Here is a 22,830-nt window from a genome sequence, read left to right on the forward strand (position 1 = left end):
TAAGTGTCCAATCTTTTTATATCTTTTCTGAAATGGATTTACAGGGGAAGTAGGTAGAAAGCACACCTACTAAGTCTGATTCAAGAAACCTCAAAAATTTAGCTCAAGTATTCAATGGAGACACGCATACTTCTCAAAAGGGGAAGACTTGGAGTGCTTAAGAGACATAATATGAATATTCCCTCACGGGCATATGTTGCCGGGTTAAACAACCTTTCTCTCTAGGTAAAGTTCCAGTGTATCTGGAATGCCTGCATATGCTTTCAGCAGGAAAAATGCTCATTTAAAAAAAAAAAAAAAAAAAAAAAGGCTCAGAACTCCATTAAGGTGTCTCTTATTGCTAGCAGCTTTACCACAAATACAGGAACTGGTGCTAAAATGAACTAAGGAGCAATGCTCTACTCGAACTTCCGTAGGGCTAAGTTTAAGAGTGTGTAGTGAACCTCTACTGGAACACAAAGAGAAGAATCCCGAAGTCTGACAAATATTATACATTTATCCTGTTTTTTTTCCCCCCCTAAAATTATATTCCAAGTGGACATCTTCCTGAATTTTTCTGAATGAGATCAAAATATTTGAAATGTAAAATGAAAAAACTGCCATAATACATTAAATAATTTCAAAGAACATCAAGATTTTGCCATGAAGTAGAATAAAATGATTTTTCTCACACTATTCCCATACTCCTCCATAGATACAGTTCTTGGTTGCTGCCAGAGATTGAACACCGAGTTAGAGACATCTTTAGTGTAATGCATAGTGACTTCTCTCATGTTTTTCCCCCTCCCAAAGTCTACCACTAACATTACTATTTGTCAGGATGGTTTTACCAATAATGAGGAGATAGTTTCTAAGAATAAAATGGGAAAAGAGAGACCAGGAACTATTTCTGATGTTTTGATTTGGTCAAATTAGGCACCCCAGAACTTAACAGAGTCAAAAAGCCGAAGTACTTGGTTTGAGTTAATAGTTTTGAGCAGAGAGAAGACAAATATCCAAAAGTTAGGCATTGACAAGGCTGCAGAAGTTACTCCCATTCTCTTTCCTGGTTTATTGCATAGCAGATTTTTATCCTTTCAGTCAGGTAGGACAGAAGCACTTTTCTGTGACTCACTACAAAAGGGAAGGACGGCACATCTCCGGTTTCAAAATGACCACAGCAAAATTGAGTCCTCAGTGCTAAGATATTTAGTTCTTCTGGTTTGCAGAAGAAGTATGAAATTCTAAACTTAAATTTTATCCTCTGTTCTGTATCTTTTTAGCAATTAGTTCAAATTACTTAATAACTGCCTCAGTAAAACTAAAAATAGCACAGATGTGGTATATATGAAAAAAACATCCATATCAAAAGCCTGTGTTACAAACAACAGCTAAATCATAGTAAGAATATTTTAAGGAAAAAAGGGGGGGGGGGGAGACAGAGAGACATACAAATAGAAAGGCAGACTGAAATTCCCAGGGCTGAAGTGCAGCAGAATCAGTAAGGGTCCAAGGCAAAAGATGCAGAAGCATCCGTTATTCTGCAAGTTGGCATTATGACTACTTCGAAAGGCATGTAATTCTACATTTCAGTAGTCAACAGAAAACATGCAAATATTTCATAAGCTTCATGAAAGTTTAACAATTCAGTAAACTACAGTAATATTTTTCACCAGCTAAACCTGTCTACCTGGTAGTACTTGTTGATTACAGAACTTGACAAAGTTTTTTTTCTACAGTTCAGGTTTTGTATACTAATGACTTAGTCATACACAGGTTATTCAGGGTCTCAAAAAGGTCTACCAACTATTTTCTCAAACTTACAGGATATCACACTATGATATTTGGAGGACAATCAAATGGTGTACATATTTTGACAAAGCATCAAGGGCCCTTAAAATCCTACATATGCATATAACCTCCCATATCCGTAGATGAACTCAGAAGAAACTCACATCTTAATTTGACAGTGGGACACCAGAATTTTTGCCCCACCACAGTTTTGTTTTTACTGACAGGATTAGTCTTCTGCCAGATCATCCGGCCGAACTTACTCCCTCTCTGTTCTTGCCTGGGTCTTAGGTGCAAGGCACAGGAAGCCAGGAGCAAGCAGCCAAACACGAGGAAGGAGCAGGATTGCCTCTTCTGGTGGCAGCTTGCTATTCGATTGACCTGGCTACAATGTGAAACCACACCCCAAGTCTTACACCGTCTTCTGACATATATAAAACTGTGGCAAGTGTGTGTACTCTTCTCAGGGAGCAGCATGCCAGCTACATATGTGGAATTTCATTTCAGAACAGATGTTACAGTTGGTCAGCAAACTGATGAGACATATAAAGGAACGCGTATTCTCTCAGAGTGGGAAGCTTGAGATCACTTTGTGCATGCTGTTCACGAACAACTGGAAGAGAAGACGCAGTCAATGCCTAACACACGTGGCCACCGTATTTTATACTGTGATGTTTCCAGTTCTTTCAGTGGTAGCTCCAAACAGTGTACCAATGATAAAAACTCTCAAACCACTTTTAACATAAAAGCATAGACATCTCCAGAATGTTAGTTTATCCAGCCTAAGATAATAGGGATAGTTTCACCACAGAAGATAGATCAGTGCTAGAAGGCGGCACCTGGTGTTTCTATTCCAGTACTTTTGAACACATAGGTATACCTCCCCTCGCTTGATGTTAGGAACAGTAAAAAAGGTGCAAAGAAATGCCACTTTCCCCATTTTGTCCTGTGCACCACTTACAAGGAGAACAGCAAAAGGTTTCTTATTGACTGGAGAGAGGTACAGCTGGAGCTAATGAGTTAGCTCATCTCTAGAGAGAGACCCACAGAGGAATCCTCAGGCAGAAAAAACCTACATTCCTTGCAGGGCTTAAGAAATAGCATTACTATAGTATGTCCACTACAGACTTGATCTCTCCCACTAGATGTCAAATGGGTACAGAACCCTTCCCCTAAGGAAACTCCCATTTAAAGCCAAGCCAAGTATTACAACAAGCAGAAAAGAATGAAATTCTGTAAGTGGAAGACGACATAACTGCAACAGTTATCTACTGTGTTACAGCATCAACTTTTTGGATGCTTGTTAGTTAAATATACTTCACTTTCCTGGGTCTCAACATTAATGTTTCCACATTGCAATATGGTTGCTGAAGCTTAATTTGAGGATGGTTTTCACAGTACAGCACCGTTTACTTTTGTGTGAAGGACTTGGAAGATGCATTCATATCATCAAGCCTCACCTACACTGGGAGGTTGTGTTTTGCACCACCAACATGGAAATTATCAGAAGGAAATTTTGTTCTTCCTATGAACTCTCAAAAAATATTTCTATATAGCATGCAACTCTATTCTGGTTCTTCCCTCGTTCCCTCCCATGTCATCTCCCTTACTTTGAAATAGTAGCTTTAGAAAAATATCCTTCCCCCCCCAACACCCCACAGAATAGTCTCAATTTAAATTATCTCATTTGTGATGGGTTATTTTGCTGGTGACATTATCTAGCTATTGCAGTTTTTAAACACCTGAATAAGAACAGAGCTATTCCTGTTGCTGTGCTTAAAGTTTTCTGAATTACAGTCCTGTAAGCTCTTCAATTTCTTGCTCTAGTTAATGCTCAAAGTTTTAAAATGTGCTGTAGATAAGCTGTATGCAGTTATATGTGAAATCTGTTTTGCAATGATGAATTTGTCGGGCACAATTTTTTTCAGAACATTTTTGCAATGAAGAAATTAAATATCACAACTGATAGTTCAGAACACTATTAAAGATTGTGAAAAACGTCCTGCAATCATGCAAGTTGATTGTTACATACTACTAACTATGAGAAGCTTAACCACAGAATTAAGAAACTTAGCATAAGACTATTCATAGACTAAAACTATTGCCTCTGGTGTCCAATACTCTCTTAAAGTTTCCCTGTGTCCCCCTCCCCCGCCCAGCTACACTTTCTGTAGGTTTTTTCAAGCTAAAAATCCCTTAAGGAAGTGTGTGGGGAGGACAGGCTGATGGGTGCATCTTCTTGTTCAGCTTGCACAGCACTTTTTACAGTGTGAGCATTTACATAACCGAGTGTAGCATCACTAACCTAACACTTCAGAACATCTAAGCTTCCAGGTTAGTGAACGTTTACAAGACTGACATGTGGAAACTGCTGAGGCATGTAGGTATTCTGCAGATACTTTGATTTTCCTCTCTTCCTCACTGAAATAGAGAATTTTAGCAAAAGATGAACTGTAACTTTCAATGTACACATTGCACACGCATTCTTGTGGCAGCAACAAAAAAAGGTGGTAGTCAATTACTATTCAGTAATTGGAGCAGTAATTTTGGTAAAATTCTACATTATAAATAACAAAACCTAAGTAGTGGAGTATAGCAACTAGTGATCTACCTTTTAAAGTGGATCACTTACTACACTTAAAAGGATTTGATGTCCTTTTCAAAAGCAAAAAAAAACCCAAAAAACCCACAGACGTCAAAATTAGGGGGAGCAAATTCACTACACTAGTGTAGCTCTGCTGTTTTTAGAAAGCAAAGATATGGGTTAGCAGGTATCCTCCAAAAGCCTGTGTAAAGGCTAGCCAGAGCTGAGTGAGTGTTTCGAAAAGAGCTAACCTCCAAGGAAAGGAAACAGCACYGGCCTTTAAGGTCCCGTAAGCCCCATAAGGGTCTGATATGAATGCAGAAGTGTGAAAGGAGTGACAGAAGCAGTAGTTATTTTGAAATCACARAAAATAACCAGCACTTTGAAACTGGCTAGCATTCTGTACTGTGAAGTTTCGTGTGGTCCTGCTGCTCCGTCTTGCTCAGAGGTAGGTAGCTGCACTGTCAGCTTCTCCGTGCAACCTCTTCAGAGTGCTGCAGCTGTCCAGCCTGAACGTTACAGAAGGTGAGGGCAGCCCATTTTGACATGTATCACACAGTAGAAAAGGACAATCTTTTTGCTTGGAGAAGAAGAAATATAGCACCGTGCTGTCAATATCGAGAATTTAGGAACAGCAGTTCTCTTTGCAAAACTGTTTAAACAAAGGATGTGCAGGATGCCTCAGCTAAATGTAAAATTGCAGTTTTTTGTAAGAGCATCCCTTTGCCGCTCAACCTCAGGAGGTCTTATATGGACTTACACAACACAGCTGTGGTATGACCACTTACTGCATGATGACTAGTGATAGGAACAATTAACAGTTAAACTAACCCTCCCACCCCAATGCAGAGGCTGTTACAGAACTTTCAGCCAAGAGTTTTTAAAAGTGAAACCTTTCAATGCATTATCTGACTAAAAATTAAACAAAAACAGGGGTGAGCGGGTGCTTCAGATGTCAGTTATAAAGCACTCCACAATGGGAAGTTACTTACCAGTTAAGAGAAGTTCCTCAAGAGTAGCCTTTGCATAGTCTCAGTGCTGGGATGCATGCCTGACATCTCAGAGCCTCAGAAACTTGTCGAAGAGTCAAGCCTGCTAGGTGCCACTGAAGCACCCTCTTGTGGCACTGAGCATTCAATGCCCAAGGCTGTGAAGGTGAGGTGTAGCTCGTAACCGCTTCAGTTCCGTGGCCATGCAACTGTTGCTTTCCTGAAGCCTGTTTTTGCCAGCCTTTTTGTCATTTCTCACAAAGATAGTTTAGCATTAGTTCTACATCATTCAAAAATGTTGAACCGTTTTTGGATAGGTTTCAATGTTAGTTCTCACTGTTAATTGTCTATGCAACAACTTGGAGATCTGGGTCAGTTTTCACTTTCGAGACCGACTCAAACTTTATTATTAAAAACTAGTGTTTAAGAGGTGTGCCTTCTGTCCTACCGCTTCCCTTAAAAAGCCTCTATCAGTTCTAACCTGCACCACAATAAGCAGCTCATAATTAAGGTGCATTCTGTGCACCAAGCCTTTATATTCAGGCACACAGAGAAAGTAAATCTGGCTTTAAAGTTAATTGATTTAAGAAACCCCGAGACAACAGCCTTTCCTGCAGTGGTAATTTGTTTGCACTCAAGCCAACACTGTAGCGATGCTAATGCAAATCTGTAGCACACATGGGAAAAGCTTTTTTCTGTTTTAAACTACATGATACTATAGTGATTTATCTCATCTACATTAGGTGACTACATCTTCGGTAACTATTCCCCTCCTGAGTAAAACACTGGCAGTGTCCACTGTAATAAAACAGGCTCCTTATTTTTCAGAACCATTTCTGGATTGATATCATCACTCCTTGCAGGAACAGGCCATCTTCAGGTTCCAAGTTCGGTACAGATCAGACACAGCGAACCGTCAGCACCAAGATCAGCAGCAAAACTTGACTCCAAAGGGCAAGAGTTCACCTCAAAAAAACCCCTTTTACTTGGGGACTAGCAGAGAAAGACCTTTTTCACTGGCTATGCAGGCAAGTGAATAAGTTCAAAGAACTAAAGTAATATTAGTAAAAGAAAGCAAAACAGCAGTAGAGGGTGGTGAGTCTTTTTTAATCAAACTTTCATCACTTTCAATTTCAACAAGAGGTACACCACCCTAGAAGCATACTGCATTCAAAAGTTGCACCAGATTTCTCCCCTCCCCATCCCTTCCCCTCTGAACAGTTCCTCATACTGGAGCCAAATCCCCATCGTGACAAGAGTGCTGGCTTTTTGTTGTCCAAGCGCCATGGGGATGCTAGGTGCYTGAAAGGCAATATACGAAACGTGCTAGCAGCGGGGACCAGCTTTCCTAACCCAAGACACATGGCAGTATCTTCATGTGGCTGAGAGCCACAGGACACATGTAACATACCTGTAGAGCAGAGAAGGGGAGCTCCGGTAGTTCACAGGCAGATGATAATCGCTCCCCAAGGATCCCACTGCTCCTTTTAATAGGCTGGGTCCCAGGGGATGTTGGCTCCAGCAGCCACTACTGGTCTGCCTCATTGCATAGCCAGGCTTCAGGTCACCCAGCAGCCCCTGTGCCGGCACGGCCCCCTGCCATTCTCGTTCAGCACCGGAGCTGCACTAGCCGGCCACTCCTGTGCTATATTCTTTCCAAAGGCGGGTCTCCAGCATGAATTTTTCAGAAGCTCTGGCAAAATCATCTTACGTATTCTGACCATCATTTGGTCCCTCAGCAGCCTTTCTGAAAGCTCCTCTAATTACAAAGGGTTAAGTCTAGATCTAAATATATAGCAATAATGTGCCACAGAAAATTGTTAATGATATAAAATATATAGTTCCCTTTATTCCCCAGGTACTATTCAGTGCTTAATGCCTCTTAGTACAGGTCCAACTTTGCAGACTACAGCATAAAGCAAAGATACCATAGCTTTCAAAGAACTATTTCAGGTTTTAGTTATAACAGTATGGAACTCAGYACAGGCTAGTTTATCCTGTGGGGAAGCACTCCAGCTAAAATAAAGGCATCTGGTTCAACTACAATCAATCTTTGCAGACAAGTATATTCAAGAGTTAAGAACAACTCCCTAGTTTAGGTTAAATACTTTTCTAATAGTTAAGCTGAACCAATACCAGCATATCCATACACACTGTACTCAATTTAAGAGTCACAACTTAAGCTGGTAATATTCTTGCCTGGAGAGAAGCATTAACTAGGCACCAGTCTGCGTGCAGAGAAGGCCTTGTTTTTTCTTTTCACAATAGTATTTACAGCTTTAAACTTTCATTCTCTCATTCCTACTCTCATCTACATCCTGAGCCATAACTCCTTTGGTCTTGAGCACACCATATTTTTCTCCTGCACTCTTTACAGTGGTGTATTGTCTGTTTTTCCCTGCCTTGGTACTCTATTATAAAAATCACACAAGAAAAACTACCCAGATGACATAGGCTATAATTCATTTTTGTATACACATCACATTTTTTGATTATGGGCTCATGTGGCAACTGTATTCCCTTGACAAAGTCTCCAAATTTTGTTACAAGTGTGTAGGAACAGAGCAGCCCAGGCGCCCTTCATATCTGGAATCATATAACTGTACAAGCAAGCACTATTCAGTTTGTGAATAGGTCTTGGATGAAGAAACGTTGAGCTGCAGAAAAAAATGCAGAAAAAATGAAAGGGGGTATCAAAATGAAATTTATACAGTCGGAGCTGGCGCGCCACAAACCTGGCCTCCTTGCTTCCCAGCAGGTGGCAGCATAAAGCTGTCTTTCCCTAACACGCTGCCGAGGACCAGGAGGAGAGGTGTAACAAATCTTACATTTTTATCATCTCTTTTAAAGAAACCCTTCCACTTCAAAGTCCCACTCACTAACAATTTCTGTGAAATACTACTACCAAACATGATATTAGAATGAGAGGCTATAAACTCATATTATATAACTATCTACAGCTAAGTAAATAAAAGCGTATTGGTTTTGTATCACAAAATATTTGCTTTTTACTCAGGAAGTTCTAYCCCCAAAACAGTAATAAGCAGCATGTTTAGTGTGTAATTTTTAATCTTATAAAACCTCTTCACTATGCTGTGCATTTAGTTCTTTTAATCAATAAATGAAGATATTTAGGATCTTTAAGCAACTTTAATACCTTAGTTGAGTAAATAATCAGTTCATATATTTAAGTCTAATATGAGAAGTTAACTGAACGTCGATAAAGATTTAAAGAACTGATATGCATACTCAACGCCCTTATGGCTGGCTAGTTTAAAAATCAGGATACTGCAAAGCTTTATCTTCTTCCCCTCCTTTGGACTTATCTTCTACTCTAAAACTGGTGAAGTATTCACTTGTGACTTCTACTTGGCAATTAAAAATTGCAAAAACAGAGAGGAAGGAAAAAAAACCCACAAAAAACAGCAACCCTCTCAAGTGTTCTTCTATCAACCAGAAAACCTGCACTGAAGTGCTTCAGACGCACATATGCTGATATTGCTGATAAACCTTTGTACCAGCAGGCAGTCCAACCGCAGCTGATATTTTTACAAGGGGGAAGGAAAAAAAAGAAAAAGTCTGAAGTGTTCCTTCACCCAGATGAAGAAAGAGGTTTCCTTTGATACAGCAGCTTTTTTTGAACTGCTAGTGAAGCAGTGTAATTGGTTTTTCTGTGAAATGCTAAGCTATCATGCTGACTCTACATGCAGGGTGGTGGGGGTTTTTTTTTAAGCAAATAATGCCATATTTGTTTGAGCATCCTACTTTTTGTACTTACTAGCCACCACTAACGAGAAACTTGCTGTTCATTAGCAGCATTTTTGTTCAGTATCTGGTTGTATCAGATCTGCTCTGTACTCTTTTCTGCTTTGTAAATTCACTCAATGCATTTTTGCCAAAGCTTTTTTTCTACAGTAATTTGTAATTAGCTAATTAACTGAAAAGAGGGACAGAAGCTCTCTAAATCCTTCAGAATGTTTTTTAATATTAAAAGAAAGGATTGGAAATTAAAATGTTGTGTTCCTAACACACTTGAAATGTGAGGGTCTCAAATCAAAAACAGAAAATAGCCACATCCAATCAATTCACTATTAAATCTTTGTAAAAAATACATCTCCCTAACAATTATCTTTTAGAAATCTAAACAGACACTAAGAGTAGTCTAGAACACTTGACAGAACAACTTAAAATATTCCATCTTTGCTTAAAAATAGAAGAAAAAAAGCAGTGCAGGCTTTTTGAAGGGGTGGAGGCAAGAGGAATGGATCCAGACATCTTTCACATGTATTTCTTGTTTCTGGATCCTTCACGTGTCAAAGGCTGACTGCAGTGTGTTTTATTATGAATCTGTCCTGTCAAGTTTTTCATTACACTGAGGGGCATGTCACACTTGAAAATACATGCTTAATTTACAATTTGCTAACAAGCTTCATGTTTTAACAGTGCCATCCKATTTGCAGTTGCACCATCCACTGCCAGAACTTTTTTCCTCCCTTTTTAAAGGGCAGCAGTGACAATACAGACATATATGGTTTCTTCATGGAAGTTTTATTTCTAAATTCTTTAAAATGCAATGTATGATATTAATTCAGTATAAAATTAAAACTATAAAAGCTCTCAGTAGAGTCAAATAAGCAGTTGATGTAAACCGCTTTTGTGGTTCCTTATTTCTAATGTCAAAAATTTTGAAGGGTAGGATTCCAATATTTTGGAATAAATGTGTTTCTATTATGTTGATTATAAAGTYTGTCCTCCATTATAATTAAAAATAATGCTTTCTATTATTATAAGATGTATGTAAGACTTATACAAAATGGAAATGTTTAACAAGTCATTTTGGGTGGTGTTTCCCCTCAACACAACTAAAAGATACTTTTGGATAAATGAGTCAGGCTATTTTGCTTCTGCTACTAATTTTACATCACCTTAGACAGGACCTAAATATTGACGATTAACACTGGCTCACAGGACAAACTCAAGACTTACATCACAACCCGAATCTTTGAACAACCACACTGATTGTTCCTAAACTTCAATGATCCATATACCTGTATCAATTTGAAAGCTACGGTAACTTTTGAAATTCAATATAGAAGTTGAGCATTGCAGACTAAATGAATACCAATTTTCTTAATGCAATTAAGAGCCACATTTTTGAAAGAGAATGTGATGTATGCTTAATGTGCTCTTAACTACGTAGTTCAAATACTGTCTACAACTTAAAAACTATTTGTGCTTAATATCCATTTATCAATGTATGTTCAAGGTATGTCCACTCCTAGTGATTAAATAGGATCATTTTCACTGGGAACATCAAGGTGTTAGATAGTGTAAATCAATAATCAGGCTTCAGGTTTCGGGGTACAAAACTTCTCCAAGTAGGGCCCTAACTCATCCCCCTCCAAAAACAGTAGGAAGGGAAAAAAAAAAAAAAGAAACACCAACTACTGTGGCAACATGCAGGAAAAAAATAAAAATAAAAAATCACTGCTATATATAGTTGCATACTACTTGCTCAAAATATCCTTATGTTTTTAATGCAAAACAGATTGAGAGGGGGAAAAAAGAAAGGGGGGGGGTGCCCTGGGTGAAGGGTTGGTATGCAAATATACTACATGCCCCTACCACCCAGTGTTTTTGTAAGAGTGGCTTGATTTTCTTACTCCTACTTAATAAAACTACTGTCACGTGTAAGAACATCAAAATCTTGCATCTGACAGTTAGGACAATAGTGCATAAAGTAAATATATACATATGTATCAATCAATCATATACTTCAAAAGTGTGTGCATATATACATAAATATTAAAAAAATYGGATGGAAAGAGTATTAAAGAGAGYAATTCTGCAAATCACTTAAGTTCACTTAATTCCTAAAGGGCCTCATGGGCACTTAGTCACATAAATAAGGATTTGCAGAACATGGTGTTAGGCTGTGGAGAACGCAGATGGTATTTAGAAATACTGCATACGGAAGAATCTCATCCTTAGCTCCCTCAAGGCGAACTTTAGCCCAAACACAAGACACCTAGAAATCTGAACTAGTCATCTTAACTGCCTCTTATAATCCACGTTCAGAAATGGGCATTACTAAAGAGCTAGTCACCTCATTCTAAGATTAGTATCTAAAACAGATTACGTTTTGCCTGTTCAAGGTGTTTCTTTCCCTCCRAAGACTAGCTCAGACTTAGAGCTCTAACTTTTAGATATCTGAAGTCAGAGGACTCCCACTGATTTCCATAATGCCATGCTTCTGTATTTTGAATATATAAAAATTTTCTAAATAAAGTCTTGTAGAATACTCTAAAGAAGATGCAATAGCAGCTTCTGAGAAAGGTTACAGATCAAACCTATCCAACCAAAAAGCAGGACTATCTTTTTCCACAAATAAACAATTTATCTCGTAATTTAGTAATAGGACGGAGTCCCCACATATTAGTAGAACTTACCTTAATAACAGCAATCTGAAGTTCTTCCTTTCATTTGATATGAGAATTCTTCATCACATAAACTAGGTTGTTTTGTATTCATTATAGTAGTCTAGTATACACACAAATTTTTCACCAATTTAACTATTTCAATTAGAGGAATCTAATTTTCTACTGGAACTGATAAAACCTGTATAATCTCCAGTGATGTAACATTTAAAAGTAATTAGATGTGCCTAAAACAAAAATCACCCCCCAAACCTATATTCCTGTCTCCTAGAAAAAATAAACTGTATCAATGGAGATTAAGTGATATAGTTAAGCTGTAGATATAGCTACATTGAAATAAAAAGTGTGATAAAAATTTGACATGCAAAGTAAGTGCTTAAAAGAGAAGAGCCCTAAATGAGATTACAATTTTTAGTTATGTTTAAAACGCTAGGATTTCTGACAAAAAAATCTACGCTTTAAGAAACTTAAAATGCAGGTTTATAAAAATACTTTAAATGTTCACTATAAATAAAGGGCACAGGGCCCAAAAAAATTAATACAAGAAGAACAAACATATACTAAGGCTATAGATCTAAAAGTCTCAGTAGAATATACAGGGAACACTTAAATTTAAATGATAATTATTTCATGTGGGCAAATACAATTAAAATATGTTTAGTAAGTCTAATATGTACTACAATAACAAACTGAGCAATTTAGGGTAGCTTGTGCTCCCTCAACATTTAAAAATTGTATTATTTTAAAAATCTAATCCTAAAGATAAATCTACATTGTTATAAATTTATATATCACTTACTTTGTATATAATTTAAGTGTTTAACTAGGTTTATTTCTGAAAATGAAGTGTAAAACTGGCTAAAGTGTGGTAAAGAAAGCTAGGAGAACTTATGAATTCACAATACTTCAAGTGAGAAAATATTAGACACTAGGTCACGTGTATTGTATATGTGAAAGGCAAAATTTCATTTGAAGTTCCATCACTGCACTATAAAACTACTCAGCTGGAGTCAATAAAAAAAAAGTCATTAGTAGAAAATCTTGTTCAGACTACAAAGCAGTATTTACTTACCTTTATACGAGTTACAAGGATGCTATTCAAAACCTGCAAAAATATGCAAGGCAATACTTCTGCCTAATATCCACTTAAGATGTGTCCTTCTTTGTGTGGATAATGTGTGAAGCATGAACATATACAAATAGAAAGGAAAAAAGAGCACTGCCTCCCCCCAAACTTAAAAGGAAAGAATGGTCCTTAAATTATTTCATGTAAGGAAGAAAAGCAGCAGGAAGAAGAACTTGATATACTTGACAATTAAAAGCTGTTTGCAGAAGTGTAAAGTATCGTTGGATACCACGTTGAAGATTTCATTCTCGGCACTAGCAATGAAAATGCAAGACCTGAGAGGCAGGTGCCAAATCTAAATTACAAAAATACAATTCAGATTAGTACAATCAATTGCTGATACAAGGTGCACACTGTGCAGCCTTTTTGTTAAACTTAACCCAAGTGTATTGATACTCACCTTTTCTAGATCAGTAACAGTTACTGCCTTTGTAGGAAAAAATTTAAAGCTTAATCAGGAAGTTTGCATCCAGAAATCAGCTGGGTAGACTGACAGGCTCTAATTAAATCATACAACTATCGTATGATACAAATAAAACTTCTAAAAGTGTCTCCCATTTGCGTGTATCTGTATGTATGAATCTTTGAAGGTGGAGATAAGAAGTTTGGTGCCATATTAAGGGAAAAAAAACAAAAAAYAAAAACAAAAAACAAAAACCCTAAACTCCCTAGTCTTGCAGAGCCAAGAATGGATGGGTATTCAAAGAAAATGTAAATGATTATTCAGGAATATCCCTATGCGATACATACATTTGAACAACAGTGAAGATGAAATGGCAGCAGTCTTTTCAGGCTTTACTGCATTGTAATTATGATCGCTTGCCCAGGATGGTGTGCTGTTTTCTGATGCTGGCTCTTTAGCAATAGGTTGAGTATTTGCCTCAGTCTTGGCAGTTGTCAAAACAGTCTTCTTTGCGTTCCCCTCTTTTTTCTCGGGAACTTGTCTCTTCTGGATCGAGAGAGGCTTAGTACTTGCCTGTATAATTAAAAGCAGCTTAATTAATAATACTCATCATAAACATCGCRTTTTACAGACACAGTTATATATATGTAAACAAATTTATTTTATAGTAAGCTAATATAAACACACTTGAAACTATGTARTTTCAAATTCAAGTCTTTAAAGCTAAGATAATACATTGTAACTGCACGAGCAGAGCATGGTAAAGAAACCCTCTCAAAACAAGAGTATTTATCAAGTATTTTTTTTGCTTGAAAAATTATTGACCATTTTACAGCTGTTTCAAAAGGGAAAGCTAAAGAACAAAAGGATGCAGAAAGCTATTTTTATTTAGTTGCAATCTTTTTGCTTCCCAAAACACAGACTRTGCAGCAACATATTAATTCACAATAATTCCAAATTATGACCAAAAAACAATTTCAAAAAAGGTGTGTCACTATCTAGAAAATCCTTTCAAGAACCCATCTCCATTTAGGGGCAATTATTGAGTTTTTTTTTTTTTAAAGGTGACATGACAAAAAAGTGACATAAAAAGGAAAACATTTTATAGTCAGAAGAATTAAACATGGTCTTACCATGAAAAAGGCAAAAGAAGGAAAAAGAAAGAACTCTTCGATGCAGAATTTTGCCATTTTATTTCTGTTTCAAAAATGAGGGCACAGGAACAAGTCACTGTGCTTCAGGACAACTGTTTCTGTAAAACTGCTCAGAATTAAGAACATAAGCTTACCTGTGGTTGAGATTTTGGCACACCAGGTTTCTCAGATTTTGGTTTGATTTTCTCTTTAAGTTTTGGTTTTGCATCTTTGCCTGCACTTAGAAATTTCATTGTGGCTGCAGCATGTTTGAGAATGCAGTCATTGCTGCAATACACAGAGTCAGGCTGAGCCACATTAAAACAGCCAGGACCAATGCACTTTGATGCACCAGGAGCTTCAATTACCTAAAGATTGAAGTAGAGCGAGTTCATATTTCAAAAAGATCACCAAAAAAAATACATATATCTCTACAACACTAAGAAACTTTTACGTATCATATAGGCAGACTACAGCTATGACTGTTAGTGACATGAGCAATTGCCAGCTTTAAAACAATTTCCAGTCTTGAGATACCAGAAACAACTACTCATAACAACCCATACAAATTTAAGGATTTCACTCTTGCCACACGAAGAAAAAAAAATGTTTTTAGAATATTACAGTACTCTAAAATGGCTGGTCTGCTGGCAGTGAACTAAAGGAGGTTGGTTTCCTAAATTTTCAGATCCCATAGGCACACAGATGCTYTCTTCTGGTCCTCTGCACCACATGAGAGATCTCTCTGTAATAATGCAGAACTGGTTTCTCAAGAACAAGGTTTCTAAAAAGCATTTTGCTCATGTATCACCACCAGCAACTGTCCCCAGCCATGCGTGCATGCAGGAGGAAGCAGTCAGCTAATCGGGTGTTCAGATAATCCTTGCTCTAGAGGTTTACTGGTTTTAGTTTTAGAAGTTTCCAACTCACATCAATGCAACCATTCTCCTAGACAATTTTACTATTGCCTAATACTTCTTACACATTGAGTAAGAAGTTCATATATGCAAGCTATTGTTTTCCTCCACTTCTGAATTTATATCAAAGCATTTTATACTAAGCACTTCCCCTTCAATGTTAAAATTTAAAATATAGCACATTCCTTGAAATAAAATATATTAGGTCAAAGTCTAGAAATACTGAAAGTTCTTTAGGCTCCAACATATCATGTCGAGGCACTATGTCTTTCATCTCAGTTGCTCCCTCTTTTAGATTATTCATAAAAGTGTTATACAACTGACCTAATTCCCAAAACTACTGTATCTTCAGACAGCTTTTCTCAAATCAATAAACCACAATTTGTGATTACCACAGGTAACAGCTTTTCAGTAGTATTTCCATAAAAAAAGTTATTCACATAGCTTATTTTTTCAATCAAAAGTCAGTAAGACAGCATTAGGTGCTGTGATCTGATGAAACTGGTGTTTGGGATTTCCCCATAAAAATAGATTATGCTTTAGAATACTTTTCCATGATGTATACACTTTAACTGTGAAGTACAAGGRAAAAAAAGTATCAACCACGTTCCCTAGGAAGCACCTCATACCTCAGACAGCTGAGCTGTCATTTCTGATTAAGGGCAGTTACTCCAGATGATGAAAAAAACTTTCCGGTTGATATTTGTAGCTATACACTGCTAGGAGCTTTGACCATACACCAAAACTCTACTGCAGTGGATGCTGCAGGGACAGCAACAAGCAGTCTTTCTCAAAGTGCTTAGAATACCGGTGTAAGAGAACACACTGACGGAGAGAACTTAAGGGATAAACTGAATAACAAGACTGTTCAGTCAGCGTAAGAGTGTTTTCAGTACGTCAACATGCTAAATACCAATGATCCTTTTGCCCAGAAGGGGCGACTATGCACAGATTAAGTAGTGCTTGTTTATATAAGCTGTAGAGGGATCTTTTCTGAAAGATGAGGGACAGCATGGAATAAAACACACACAGACTTGACTGTTCAGTTCTCCCCCAAAGTAGTGCCATCTGTCAAACACAAGGAGAGTAGTTCTATTATTTTTCCAAATGCCAAAAGAAATATCTAAAATGCAAGCAATTCTTCCATAAAAGGCGATGAGTTACTTGAGGATAATTATATGTTTTTCTTTTACTAAAGGAAAGATGCCTACCACGTTCAAGTAACATATCAACATGTTAACATCAAAGAGGACCTGGAGATATTCAGAAGCAGAACTTAAAATTAATACTAATACTGTCAAGTGAAATGCAGGCCACCAAACTCAAGAGAACAGGTTGGGCTTTCAAATAAAAGTGTACGCAGCAGATATCTTTGAAACTAGGTTTGACTTTTTTTTTTTTTTTTTTAAGAGAAAAGTTTTGCACACATTTAACTTAAAATAGTAATTATTTATATATTAAGCTCATTTAATGTTCTGATTTATACATTAAGCTCACTTAATTTGCTGATACAGATAGCCCTGGTATTTAAGTAAACCAGAAAAAGTGTTATTTGATAAATACTTAGTAGAAAATGTACTACACCACCAGAAAAATTTCTCCAAGMAGCAGCTTATGCTCAAACTTGTAAGACTGATTCTAGTGATGATTCCAAAGTTTAAAGTTTAGGCACTAACGAACAAATTCATACAGAAAAAACATGAACAGCTGTAGCATGCTGACAGCAAATATGCAAAACATACTCTTCAAGGCTTACTAAGAAGAAAAGGAAAATGTTCAAATTATTGGCATTACTACACAGTTGCATTAGCAGTACAAAGTCAATCATTGTGGTATAAAGTTTTTACACTTGTGTACATTTAATTGAAGAAGCTTTTTTGCCTGTATTTTGAATTGGGCATGAAACTTGATATTGCAGAATTTAAGCTTCTGTTACATACCATGCCAGAATTGGCAATAATTTGAAATAAACATTTTTATGTTACTGTTTCACAAGACAGTTTTAAAAGATTCTCTATGTATTAACAACTTGAAGAAGCATCAGGACAAAAATCAGAACTTCAAAGACTAGGAGAAAGGAYGAGAGGTTGTAATAACAGCTGGAATTAATTCCAACATAGCCACTTGCTAATGTTAAGTAAAAAGTTCCACTGTCACTGAAAGTGTCAAAAATTATTTTTTGTTTCTAAGCAAGAATAAATCAGTCCAGAATTCTAAATATTTTTATGAAAAGAACAGCTTATTATTTGATTTCCAACGTATTTTTAAGAGTAAAAAATACAAAGCATGTAATGGGATATTTCCTTACAGTACATAAACTTGTAAATCCCTTATTTCAAAATAAAGCTCTCAGTTTTAGGTAGTTCCTGTACTGATAAAACTACAGATAAACTTCTGCTAAATAATAATATTTAGTGTACTATTCAGCTTCATTTTTGTTTTAATAAACAAAGCCAGAAGATTTATAGACATAAGTAACCAATTTTTCCTCAAATATACTTAGTGAAGTATAAAAAGTAAGAAACATTTAAAAAAAAATACTTACGGGTTGAAATATCTTCAGTTTTTTCTTCCCACTGGGATTTGCAGCTTTTTCAATCCTACCCTTGATTCCTTGGTCCTCAACAGACTTTTGTTCAACTGTTCCTATGCTCGTGAATTCTGTGCCATCCACATTTATTTGCCTCACTTTAGCTTCCTGCTGGTCTGTTTCTGAAATTGTCTCATCCTGTCCCTGCAGAATGGTGCAGTTTGGACAAATATAGTCCTCACCATTCCTTTCCAAAAGCCGCCCTCGAGCCTCAGAAATACCCACACAGTCACCATGAAACCATTCCTCACATCTATCACAACAAATCATAAATCTGAAAAAAACAAGGAACAGTAAAACATTATGAAATGAAAGACAATTAAAACTCAACAGAAACTTCAAGTAGATCTTAAATACCTTGTCAAGATATCAATATGCTTTTTTAATCTCACTGTTCATTACTGTATTCATCAACCTCCCCCCTCCCCCCCTTTTTAAATATTTGTTTTAAAGTCCCCCCAAAACTTTAAAATGGTATACAGCTCATTAAGACCTACTCAAAAGGTAAGCTTTAGCAGCTAGTTTGTTTTTCATCACAGAAAAATTCCAGTTWCTTGCATTGTGTTTTTAGTTGAAAGTTCTGCCTACCTGTTATTATGAGGCTGRCGACAAATACAATACAGTGTATTGGCGTCATAAATCTCAGACTCAGGTTTGCTTTTGGGGAATTCTTCAGGTTCTTCACTTGTGATCCCTTTTGCTCCAAGGGCAGGTTTTATCTCTTGAACCTGAAGATCTTCAGCGTGTTCCTCTGACACAACCACCTGACTTGCAACCTCAGTGCTATCTGCAGTTTCAGGCTCTTGTTTAAGAGGCAGTTCAGTCTTGACTTGGTTTTCAGCCTGGYTGTCAACTGTTTCTGAAGGATTTTGCTCTGTATTTTTCTTCCTCAGGCGGTTCTGTATTTCTTTCAATGTCAGCTGTGAGGGTTTTTGCTCAACCCGTTTCCTTCTTAGTCGATTCTGCAGTTCCTTCAGTGTTAACCCATCACTATCACTATCAGAAGAATCATCATCTTCCTCTTCCTCCTCCTCTTCTGTACGTCTTCTTTTAGAGCCTTTCTGATCCTTACAACTCCTAGTGCTACTCCTCCGAGTTCCAGGTTTTATATCTGGAGCACTCTCTACACTACCTTCTGAGGCAGTTTCAGCATCTGTAGCTGGACAGGATGCTGGTTCACTTGAATCTTCCAGAGCAGTAGGAACATTCCTCCTTCCTCTACGTCTTACCGTTGTAAGAAATTCTTCCACTCTTTCAGTTCGCTTTGGTTGCCGTCCACTACGTCTGAGGTTTAAGCTTTGTTGCTGCTGCGGCTGTTGTTCACTAGAGTCCAAGTCAATATCTCCTGCACCTTCTCGCTTAGCAATTGTAGTCCTTCGAAAACCCCAGGTTTTCCTGAACTCTTTACTTGTAGGCTTGATAGCTTTTTGTTCCTCCTCATTACTTTGCTCGCCCTTCTCATCCAAAACTGATGCTAAAAACAAGGGAATACTTATTAAACTGGTACTGAGGGAAGATGATTTTCTTAAACTTTTTTTTTTTTTTAAATACAGTATTATTTTCTTTGGGGTAATAGATAAATATATATAACATAAATGGTGTCATTCCAGACAAGGATGCGGTACAGCAGKCAAAGTAATACACAGTTCTCCACTTCATTTTACAGCCCTGGTGACAGGTAAAATACTTTCCTTTGAATACAGCAGAGGCAATTAAGTATGTAACTGAATGCCGTGCCAACATAATCCAGCTATTACAAACTCTTCTGTTTAAAAAAAAAAAAAAAAAAAAAAAGATGGACATATAAGCATAATTTCTGCTCAATTTAAAAGGAAGAAAACTTACCAGGGGAACTATTTTCCATGTTGTCAGTATTAGATTCAGATTCTAATGGCACATGTTGTGAACTTACAACTTGTTCCATAGTATGGACACCACTGTCCTCACTCTGAAACACTAAAGACAAACATAAGGTTCAAAACTTAAGATTCAACAAGATCTGTAGCCCAAGTAATTATTAAATATTCTTTTATAACCTCATTTTATTGTAAGGTAAGGAGTATGCAAAACAGCTTGAATTTCAAGCCACTAATAGTCACTGAATATCAACATAAAGATCACTGAATTCCTTCAAAGACAAAGCACTAAGTTGAAATGTATGGCTTTGGATACTATCCTGACATATTTTATTAAATAGTTCAGAACTTGTGATGTTTTTCTTTAAACAATACAAGCAGGGGGACCTATTTTGATAATCCCAAGTAATCAATACAATCAACTTTGTCAAATTTAGTGCATGCACAGCATATGCACTTTAACCCTAAGTACGCACCTTGTACAGATATTTTATAGTAACTAAAAGACCAAAAATGAAAAACAACCTTGTTAAAGCACTGAAAAAAGACATAGTGCAAAAGCATGTTACTGCATCAGTTAAAAGAACAGAAAATGTAAGCATCTATACACTATTTTGTAGATGAGTATTCAAATTCACTGTTAAAAAACTTCTTCCGTAGTATGAACCTATTGATTGGAATTTGTCTGGGGAGAAACTTATAGCAGTTCCACTCCATAAGAGAGCACCAGTGTGAAAATCAGGGAAACTATACAATGGAGCAAAACAAGGAATCATCCAAATGTGTAGACACGTTTACTGTTTTAAAGGCAAGGATGGTTCACGATATCATTTAACATTTTCTACTAGAAAAGTCTGCTCATGATCTGCAGCAGGATAAAACATGAAGTAGAAACAACAACCAACTTAAAAAAAATAAAATCCAAAGCTATTGCTGTTTAAATTATACAGGGTAGAGTGGAGGAATAATGGTTTTTTTGATGCTAAACAAAATGTCAAAACGAGAAAAAAGCAGTYTCTCATCAATAGCAGAACTGACTCACGAAGATTGCTTCACTAGATCTAACTCTTGTCTATTAAGTAATTTAGCTATTTTTAATTTGTTTCAGAAACACTAGTGGGTACTATTCAGGATAAAGCATTACACCTTCTCCACACAACTTCTCTAATAAGTTTCACTGGATAGAAGAAATGATACAAAACAGAACAAAAATCAAAACTTTTTCAAGCATGTCTCTGAGAAAAAAAAAATGTGTTGAATGGAACTTGAGAAAGGCTGTTCCTTGATATGGTTATTTACAAAGAGGTTCTCAGCCCACATGATCTACCAAGAATGACATATAAAAACAGGATTCATCCGAGAACCTCCAACTATCACAGATAGAGCCATAGGAAGAAGGGGAAAAAAAAAAAAAAAAAGCTACATTGACAACTGGGACTACTGTTTTCAAGTCTTTCCCAGCATACTAGGAGACTCTTATTTGAAAAGAGAGAAAGCAAATGACAGAAATAAATATAAAATCAAAGGCTGGCCTTTAAGCAATTCAAAAATAACCTGGTTTGTGCAAGTATTGAAGTTAGTATTGCATCACACGCAATATTTTAAAAGGAGCTGCACGCAATGCAAGTGTTCTACTAAGAGAACATAGTAACTAAGTTTTGCAGTCATTGCAATTGCAATTACATTGCTCATGTACCGTAATATGCAGTAATAAATATACACCTGAATGAACTGGTAAACAAATAGTACTTTAAAAACAGCAACAACAAAACCCCAAACCCCTCCAAAGCTCCCCCACTCCCTCCCCCAGAAAACATTTTTGTGGTGGTTCTATACATCTTCTTGGCTCAAGATTTGCACAGTTAAGCCAAACRGGAATGTTAACAGAATTCCTAAATAACAGTAACTGCTCAGAGAATCAAAAAGATAGTTCTAAAAGCTGTACGTATTACAGCTACAAATTTTGAGAAGCATCCTTTGATAAGCTTTTTCTTTTCACACTCCCTGTTTTTAAATCTTGCAGTGTATATTGGTCATGAAATGGTTCCTTATTTCAAATATTCTATCAGCTGCGTTACCTTTCTGCCTCATCAAACACAACCCCTCTACAGGGCAAACCCTCTGTTTCCTAATATTAGATTAAACAAAATGTTAAAACAGTAATTTAAGCACTGACACTTTGCAAACAATTAAGATAGGGAACTTTAAAATTTGTGCTATGTTTAAAAATATAGCACTTAAACCATTCTCCATAAGACAACTTAAGTGAGATACTATAAATGTATTTGTAAAGATAATAGACCCCAGAACAGTAACTGATTAATTTGAACACTGCAGCAGGACTCAAGTGAATTTTAAGCCTGTAGCACAATGATAAAATGCCAAAACTACTTCAGTCTAATATGAAATGCTATTAAATTCTCAAAAAAAAAAAACATTAACAATGTATTTGGACTGAACCATAATTTTTTCAAAAGACAACACTAAAACTATAATCATACCAAAAAAAGGCTACAATGGAAGCAAGAATAGAACAGGTCAAAACAAAAACAAAAAATTCTTTTTTTTTTTTTAACCTTGGAAGATGAAGAAATGCTAAAAGTTACAGCAGAGGTAATCCAAATTCTGAGATTTAAGTTCCAGATAAAACATAAAGAAATAAGAAGAGTCTTCAATGCCCTCTATAWGCTTTACCTGACACAGCATTAGAGGTTCGAATGGTTTCTCCTTGTAGAGCTGAATGGAAGGGAGAGCCAGAGGAGGGCAGCAAAGGATCAGAGTCATTCAGCATTATCCTTCCAGCACATGCTGAATTTTCTGATTCAGAAGTGCCAGACTGGTCCTGTTGACAACTCAGAGACTCAAATATCAATCCTCCTTTCTGTGCTGGCTCCTGCAAAAAAGAAACAAAACAAAACACCAATATATTTATGGGCTTAGCTACCACTGTATACTTAAAATTGGGCTTGTTTTGGCTCTATTACATTATAAAGCAACTTTCATATTTTCCCCTTTTGTCAGTTTT

The 22,830-nt window shown here is 36.7% G+C and overlaps 1 protein-coding gene across 3 annotated transcripts in view; it reads right to left on the minus strand.

Moving 5' to 3' along the window:
* Positions 1 to 22,830, minus strand: part of DIDO1 (death inducer-obliterator 1) — a 59,142-nt gene that overhangs the window by 21,633 nt on the left and 14,679 nt on the right. For all 3 annotated transcript variants that reach the window (XM_026056869.1, XM_026056854.1, XM_026056862.1), the window contains 6 exons: positions 22,500 to 22,698; positions 19,795 to 19,905; positions 18,538 to 19,423; positions 17,905 to 18,223; positions 14,598 to 14,810; positions 13,657 to 13,882 (listed from right to left, as the gene is read on the minus strand). In XM_026056869.1, coding sequence (XP_025912654.1) covers positions 13,657 to 13,882; positions 14,598 to 14,810; positions 17,905 to 18,223; positions 18,538 to 19,423; positions 19,795 to 19,905; positions 22,500 to 22,698 — 1,954 coding nt within the window. The remainder of the gene's footprint in view (positions 1 to 13,656; positions 13,883 to 14,597; positions 14,811 to 17,904; positions 18,224 to 18,537; positions 19,424 to 19,794; positions 19,906 to 22,499; positions 22,699 to 22,830) is intronic.

This window comes from Apteryx rowi, unplaced genomic scaffold (genome assembly GCF_003343035.1).
Source record: "Apteryx rowi isolate R43461 unplaced genomic scaffold, aptRow1 scaffold_0, whole genome shotgun sequence".
NCBI lineage: Eukaryota > Metazoa > Chordata > Aves > Apterygiformes > Apterygidae > Apteryx > Apteryx rowi.